General features: G+C 56.0%; 1 protein-coding gene and 2 non-coding genes across 4 annotated transcripts; all 3 read left to right on the top strand.

Moving 5' to 3' along the window:
• The first annotated feature begins 446 nt into the window (after positions 1-446).
• Positions 447-2,185, top strand: RPS11 (ribosomal protein S11). Of its 2 annotated transcripts, none has more exons than XM_019612373.2 (3): positions 447-552; positions 1,022-1,151; positions 2,011-2,185. In XM_019612373.2, the coding sequence occupies exons 2-3, from the start codon at positions 1,036-1,038 to the stop codon at positions 2,132-2,134; spliced, it is 240 nt and encodes a 79-aa protein (XP_019467918.1). In that variant the 5' UTR covers positions 447-552; positions 1,022-1,035; the 3' UTR covers positions 2,135-2,185. The 2 variants fall into 2 exon arrangements, with proteins under 2 accessions (XP_019467918.1, XP_031407961.1); XM_031552101.1 differs by lacking the exon at positions 2,011-2,185 and adding an exon at positions 1,723-1,903.
• On the top strand, positions 678-768 carry LOC116216237. Its single transcript, XR_004158691.1, has one exon. It is a non-coding gene; the product is annotated as a small nucleolar RNA SNORD35 (small nucleolar RNA).
• Positions 1,349-1,440, top strand: LOC116216236. Its single transcript, XR_004158690.1, has one exon. It is a non-coding gene; the product is annotated as a small nucleolar RNA SNORD35 (small nucleolar RNA).
• Positions 2,186-7,444: the final 5,259 nt, after the last annotated feature.

The following is a 7,444-nucleotide window of genomic DNA, read 5'->3' as shown; positions in this document are numbered from 1 at the left end:
GACACCTCCCTGCCCTCTGCCCCATCTGTTGGTGCTGCCTGTGGGACTGCTGGCCTTCTGGGCTGTGAATGCACACTGCTGGCTTGTGTCCACGTCATCGACTAGAACCCTTAGTCCTCCGCAGAGCTGCTCTCAGTGACTTCCCTCAGCCTGTACTCATGTCTGGGATTGCTCCAACTGATGTGCAGTACTCTGCATTTGGCCTTGTTGAACCTTATTAGCTTCGTGTGGGCTCTTGTCCAGATTCCTTTGGATCCCTTTTGTTGTATCAGCCGCAGCACTCGCAAGTCATCAGCACCATCACTGAGCCTCTGTGCTGCCAGAGCCGCATGTCCAGACAGTGACCCTGGCTCTGGGCAGCCTGGTCTGCTTGTTGGTGACTCTGCACAGAACAGGGGGGTTGGAACTGGATGATCATTGTGGTCCTTTTCAACCCAGGCCGTTCTATGATTCTATGACCATCATTTCTCTTGTAGGCCATTGAGGGCACCTACATTGACAAGAAGTGCCCCTTCACTGGTAATGTCTCCATCCGTGGCCGAATCCTGTCAGGTGAGTTGTGCAGCACCTTCGAGCAGCAGCACCATAACCAAATGATGCCACCAGAGTGGATCATCACACAGAGCCCAGAAGTGTTGATCTGGAGCTGCTGGGAAGCACAGCACCGGTCCTTGAGCTGCACATGATGCCATTCTCACGATGGTCTTCCAAGCCTCATGGTGAAGGGGCTGTGAGGACAAGGCCAAAAGGCTTTGCTGATGCCTGGTACAAGGAGCTGTTGGTGACGTTTCTCTGCAGTGTGGCTGCTGGGTCGATGCAGTGCAGGCAGTGTTGGCTGTAGGAAGTGACTGGAACTGAGGGGCACTGCCTTCACGTGTTAAATACTTTGCACCGCTGATTTGGGGTACCTTCTCTAGAACTCTCCATTCTCCAGCACTTACAAACAGGTCCCCAGCACATTTTGCTGACGGTCACTGAATGCTTCCACCCGTCACCACCTCCCCTCTGCTCTCACCCCCAGGTGTGGTCACCAAGATGAAGATGCAGCGCACCATCGTCATCCGCCGGGACTACCTGCACTACATCCGCAAGTACAACCGCTTTGAGAAGCGCCACAAGAACATGTCTGTGCACCTCTCCCCCTGCTTCAGGTGTGTCCAGCAGCCCCGCTGCCCCCAGCAGCAGGGCAGAGCTCTGATCCTCGCAGTGCAGGGCTGCAGATGTGCTTGCGTGTCTCACAGGCGTGTCTGATCTGTGTGGTGCTCAGCCCAGGTTCTGCTGAAGTGAGTGAGCGCGTCGGGGTGGAAGGGGCGGTTTTATTTCTGCTGCTGACCTGGAACTTGTTTGCTGGTGGTGATGTCTGAACTCACGATGGTCTTCAGAGTCCCTGTTGGTGAAGGGGATGCTGACAATGCCGGTGGCAACTGCTGAACCATCAGACATGTTCCAGCCAGTCTGCCTGTCGTGTTTGTGGAACCACGCAGTGTTAGAGTTCTGTAGTTCTTGAGAAAAAAAAAAGAAAGAAAGCTCAGGTGTTTGCAAAGTAAATGCTGAGGGCAGAGGGGGCAGGTTGAGAGGCTGCCATTTCCATCTCGTGCCTGTTTCTGAAGCGTGTACCTGGTGCAGCCCAAATGCCAGCCCAGCTGTGCTGCCCTAAGGAGTGCTTCAGGTCTGTAAGCGACTGGAAGGGAAACTCGTGATGGCTGAAGGGTTTCCCTTCAGGTGCTCAGCACTCATCCTGCTTCTGCGGGAAGCTCGCATCTCATGTCTTCAGTCGATGCTCACGTGGAGTGACAGACCGCTGGCAGCTCAGCGGATGACCGCTTCTATTTCAGCACAGTCATCCCTGCAGCACTTCAGGTTGCACCTCCTTGTTCCGCAGCTCTGATTATGCAAGGTCACTTCTGGTGTGGTTGCACGGCAGCATTTCCGCCATCGTGCACTGCACACATCTGAGCTGCAGAGCAAACAGCTGCAAATTCACCACCTCTGCTGTTGCTTTCTTTGCAGGGATGTGCAGATTGGAGACATTGTCACCGTGGGAGAGTGTCGGCCCCTCAGCAAGACTGTCAGGTTCAACGTCCTCAAAGTCACGAAGGCCGCTGGCACCAAGAAGCAGTTCCAGAAGTTTTAAAGCCAGCATACGGAGCATAATTGGAAAAAATAAAGCTTTTTAAAAATCTTCCTTATGTGTATGGTGTGAAATGAACAGCATAGGAATGCAGCAGCACATGTAAGCACACTGAACTGCAGAAATGGATGGGCGAGTTTCTTGAGGAAGTGTGTGATGGTGTGAAGCAGGCACTGTTCTGGTTTCCTGCTCAGGAGAAATGAAGGTGTGGTGTGGATGAGGGTCAGGGGATGAGCGTTGTCCCTCTGCCAGTACAAAGGGCAGTTTAGATACGTATTTAATGAGAAAGGTCCACGTGGTGTTTCCACAAAGTTCTGAGCACATTTTGCAAGGGGTGTGGTGTCAGCAGTTGAAGCAAACGAGAATTAGTGCTCAAGAAAATGCTTTTCCTATAGATCTGCCTAGAGGTGGCAGTTGCTTACAGTTGGAGTAGTTACAGGTGTTCTGAGAACTGAATGAGCCCCTCTGTAGGACATGTTCAGAGTGGTGCTCAGTGGCTCTGTTCAGGTGGAGGCAGTGATCAGTGGTGTCCCACAGGGCTCAGTCTTGGCACCGGTGCTCTTCAACACCATCAGTGGTGGGCTCCAGTGCACCCTCAGCTCATTTATTGGTGACACCAAGCTGAGGGGTGCGGTTGACACGTTGGAAGGAAGGGATGGGAAGGAAGCTCCCATCCAGAGGGACCTCAGTCAACACTAAAGGTGGGCCTGTGTGAACCTTATGAGATTCAACAGCAATGCAAGGTTTGGCACTCGGGTCTGAGTAACAGACTGGGAGGAGAACTCCTTGAGAGCAGCCCTGCAGGGAAGGACCTGTGGGTCCTAGTGGGTGAGAAACTGAACATGAGCCAGCAGTGTGTGCCTGCAGCTTGGAAAGCAAATGGGATCCTGGGCTCCATCAGCAGAGGGGTGGCCAGCAGGGACAGGGAGGTGATCGTCCCCCTCTGCTCTGCTCTTGTGAGGCCCCATCTGCAGCACTGCGTCCAGGGCTGGAGCCCCCAGGACAAGAAAGACAGGGAGCTGTTGGAGAGGGTCCAGAGGAGCCACAAAGATGAGCAGAGGCTGCAGCACCTCCCTACAAAGACAGGCTGAGGGAGCTGGGCTTGTTCAGCATGGAGAAGAGAAGCTGCGGGGTGACCTCAGTGCAGCCTGCAGTACTTAAAAGCGGATTATGAATGGGAGGGGAATCAACTTTTTACAAGTGTAGATACTGGTAGGACAAGGGGGAAGGGGGAAGTTCTTCACAGAGAGAGCGGTGAGGTACTGGAACAGACTGCAGGAGGTTATGGGTGCTCTGCCCCTGGAGGTGCTCGAGACCAGGTTGGATGGGGCTGTGGGCAGCCTGGTCTTGTAGCAGATCTGGAGGTTGGTGGCCCTGCCTGCGGCAGGGGGTTGGAACTCGATGATCCTTGGGGTCCCTTCTAACCCAGGTCATTCTATGATTCTGTCATCTCTGAAGGTCCCTTCAGATTGAGCCATTCCGTTCCAGCTGTCAGGAATTCTGAGCATGTGGGAAGTGAGGAAAGCAGATGCAGAGGGGCAGTTGAGTTCCCTGAGCCCACAGGCACCCAGTGGGGGTCCATCTGTGCACTTCACAGCACAGTGAGTGGCCGAGCACCCGGAGCAGAAGGGAAGCTCAAGCACAGCCTCAACTGTCTCAACTGCCCCTCCACCCCCTGCGCTGTGCTGGAAGCACAACTGTTGTCTATGTGGTGCTGCTGTGCTGCATGGAGATGCCAAGGCATTTGGGGACCTTGTGCCTTCTGGGGGTGCCGTGGCTGCTTGGGATGCTCTGCTGTGGCCACTTGTGAGGAGGCCCTGCTGCTCAGGGATGCCATAGAATCGTAGAATCACCAAAACTGCAGAAGACCCCCGAGATCATCCAGTGCAACCATCCACCTACAACCAATATTTTCCCACTAAACCTTTGTACCACATCTACACATTTCTTTAACACCTCTGGGGATGGTGACTCCCCCACCTCCCCGGTCAGCCCGTTCCAGTACCTGAACTCTCTGAGAAGCAATCCTCCTAATACCCAGCCTGATCCGCCCTTGGTGTAATTTGAGTCCATTCCGCCTTGTTCTTTTGCTGTTATCTGGGAGCAGAGGCCAACCCCTCTCAACACTCCTTTCAGGCAGTTGTACAGAGCCATAAGGTCCCCTCTGAGCCTCTTCTTCTCCAGACTGAACAACCCCATGACACCCACTACTCCCTGCCCAGCACACCCCTGTCCCCCAAACCAGTGATCCCTCCAGGACCCCGATTGCCTTGGGCTCTGTGCCATGCCTCAATCGGAGGGCACACAGTGGAGCTGCTGCCCTGCACTGTTAGCCAGCACTGTTGCTGAACTGCTCAGCTGTGTTTCCTATCCCAGCCCACAGCCCAGCCGGCAGGAAGCACAGGCTTCTGTTAGCCATAGATGGCCATTGGCAGCACAGAAATGAAACTGCGAGCTGCGTGGGGCCGAAAATATGCCAGTGAGTCTTAAGGTGGAGCTTGGCCAGCAAGCAGCAAGTGTGCACCACCCCCAGCCCAGCAATGCAGCCCAGCAATGCACAGAGCTCAGAGCACAGATGTGACAGTCCGGGTACACCCCAATCCCACAGCTGTGGGCTGGCTGACTCCCTGCTGGTGGGGACGTGGGGATGGAGGCTCTGCATCCATGGGCAGTGCTTGCAGTGCAAGAGCTGCTCCTCCCTTACAAACCCTGCGTGCTGCCTTTGTTGGCACCAAGCATCGAGCATCAGCTTGGTGCCATGCAGCCCTAAGGGCCCCACAGCTCCCAGTGGCTGTGGTCAGGGCCTCCACCCTCCCAACCTTCCTCCACATCCCTAATGCAGCCCCAGGCCCGAAGAAACGTCCCTGAGGCCACTGGGACAGGACGCTGCGGCATGGAAGTGCTGTGGCACAGGGCATCTGTGTGAGCATCACACTGTGATCCCATGGGACACACAGAGGCACTGCTGTACAAGCCTGATGTCCCCATGGGGTACAGAGCCCCACTGCGTGCAGCTCGGCTGTGGGGCTGCAGCGAGGTGTGCTCTGGGCACAGTGCTGGGAGCCTGGCCCCACACGGGCAGGAAATGAGTCAGGGCTGAGCAGGAAGGAAGGCAAGAGGAGACCTGGGCTGCATCATTCCCTGCGCCCCAATGGCCTCCCAGGGAGGGATGAGTCCTGCTGCTGCCTTCCATGGATCCCCGCTGGTCCCTGCACCGTCCCCTCCAGCTCTGCTGTGCTCCATGTCTTTGTCCCCCCTGAGACCCTGGTACATCATCCCACTCCACTCTCCAGTCTCTTACTGCAGAGAGGTGGCTGGGATGGATGCACTGTGCCACACGCGACAGATATGCTGTGTCCTCTCCTCTGTGATCCATCAGAGCTCCTCCTGCCTGGAGGACCCACACAGACAACACAGTGCCAGCAGCCCTTCCATGCTCACATGTGTGCATGTGGGCACCCGGTTCACTCGGGCATCTCAGCAGACACAGAGATTTGTGCCCAGGGCCCCCCTGCACCCTGCCCATCCCACCACCCCCAGCATCGCCCACCTGCAGGGAAAGTGGAGCACAGCAGGAGCTGCCAGGGCTGTTCCATCTCCACGGGGTTTGGGTGTCAATCTGTGCATCTCTGCTGGTGGAAGTGGTTTCCAGGACAGAAAAATGAGAAATGCTGCTTGGGCCTAATTTTGGATCCCCACCACCCCCGGAGTGCTGTGCTGTGTGGGGGGAACAGAGCTGCTCAGAGGGCTCCCAGCTCTGCAGGGTGAGGGGAGCCCTGGGCTGTGTGTCTGCTCCCAGCACCTGGACTCCTGACCCCAGCCATGGGCACTGCCTGCAGAACATTCCTGGCTCTGTTCCCCATCTCTGCTCAAACATTGCCCCAGAACCTGCATATCCCAGTGCCACAGGGAACCCAAAACTGTTGGCACTGCTTTGCTGACACCACTGTGCCAGCAGCCTGGTGATGATGGTGTCCTGTGAGCTGCCAACGACCTCACAGCAACAATGTCACTGTGCAGGATTTCTACAGCTGTGTGCATCTTTGGTTTCTTTAATTATCCACTGCATGGATAATTAACACCTACCGGCTCTGCTCTGTAGGAAGAGGCTCTGGTGAACGTTGGGTTGATGGATGTGAGCACTGGGATGTGCTGCTCACTGACTGACACAGGTGCCACATTGAACCGTGTTCTACCAGGAAATTACTGCAGCATATTTTAGCATATTTTAGTAAAGAACCAGAGATGTGATGGGTCTCGTGGAAAGAGCTGCCAGCAGCAGTGGGGCACTCCTCCCAAGGCACAGCCACGTGGGTCCTTCTATTTGTGCACCTGGAATGTCATGGTGGAGAGTGAGAATGCAGGAGGGGATGCCAACGTGGACAGGGTGAATGCTGAAGGCTGTTTGGTGCTGCGGGTGCCTGCAAGGACATCCTCCGGTGCACTGACGTGTACCAAGGGCCAGACAAGGGCAGTTCATTGCTGCTGCCCGTGGTGCCAGCCCAAACACGGTGATGGGCACATTGCATCCTCAGTGGCTGCCCTCTGTGTGCATCCAGCCCACAGCGAGCTTGTGGAGTTGCTGATGAAGGATGAGGTGGACAGGTGGGTGCATGGCATTGTGGGCCATGGGGCTGCACTCAGCACCCCAGTCTGCTGAGGGGCAAACACTGACCAAGGGGTGGACAGTGCAGGATGTGCTGGATCCCTGGATGGGAATCACCACAGCACACAGGGCTGGAGCCACCAGCACCAGCATCAACAGGGCCAGCAACCAATGGGCCATGGTGCTGGGCAAAGAGCCAAAGAGTTCATCAATCTGCCCCCCTGCCTCCTCCAGCAGCCACTCAATGGCACAACAGCACCCATGGTGCCAGCCAACTTGCTCAGCCTCACAGTCCCTAAAGCACAACAGGCTCCAGTGACACCCCCCGACACCCCATGCAGGGAAGGTCAAGAAGGGTATTAGGGAAGATTCTTCCTCCCAAAGAGCAGCGATGGGCTGCCCAGGGAGTTGTGGGGATCACTGCCTCTGGGGGTGTTCCACAAGTGGATGCGACACTGAGGGATGTGGTCAGTGAGCACGGTGGGAATGGGTTGGGGATCTTGGAGATCTTTTCCAACCTCAGTGAACCCAAGATTCCATAGCCTCCCCCACCCCCAGCATGATGCAGTGAAGGGAACCCCAGATGGGGTTCCTTCCTCTCCGGCCCCGCAGAGACGGCAGCAGCAGCGCCCTCAACCAGACCCTTTATTACAGAAGGGCTTATACACAGCACAGACACACCTGCCCCCCATGCACCACCCGGCCCC

Source organism: Meleagris gallopavo, chromosome 1 (genome assembly GCF_000146605.3).
Source record: "Meleagris gallopavo isolate NT-WF06-2002-E0010 breed Aviagen turkey brand Nicholas breeding stock chromosome 1, Turkey_5.1, whole genome shotgun sequence".
Classification (NCBI taxonomy): domain Eukaryota; kingdom Metazoa; phylum Chordata; class Aves; order Galliformes; family Phasianidae; genus Meleagris; species Meleagris gallopavo.
This window is presented reverse-complemented; position numbering and strand designations above follow the sequence as displayed.

What these genes read in the sequence shown, in the direction of transcription:
- RPS11 (XM_031552101.1), top strand. Translation starts at nt 1,036, where the DNA reads ATGAAGATGCAGCGCACCATCGTCATCCGCCGGGACTACCTGCACTAC. An exon ending in CACCTCTCCCCCTGCTTCAG is followed by an intron (nt 1,152 to 1,722) that starts GTGTGTCCAGCA and finishes GTTTCCCTTCAG; the next exon opens with GTGCTCAGCACTCATCCTGC.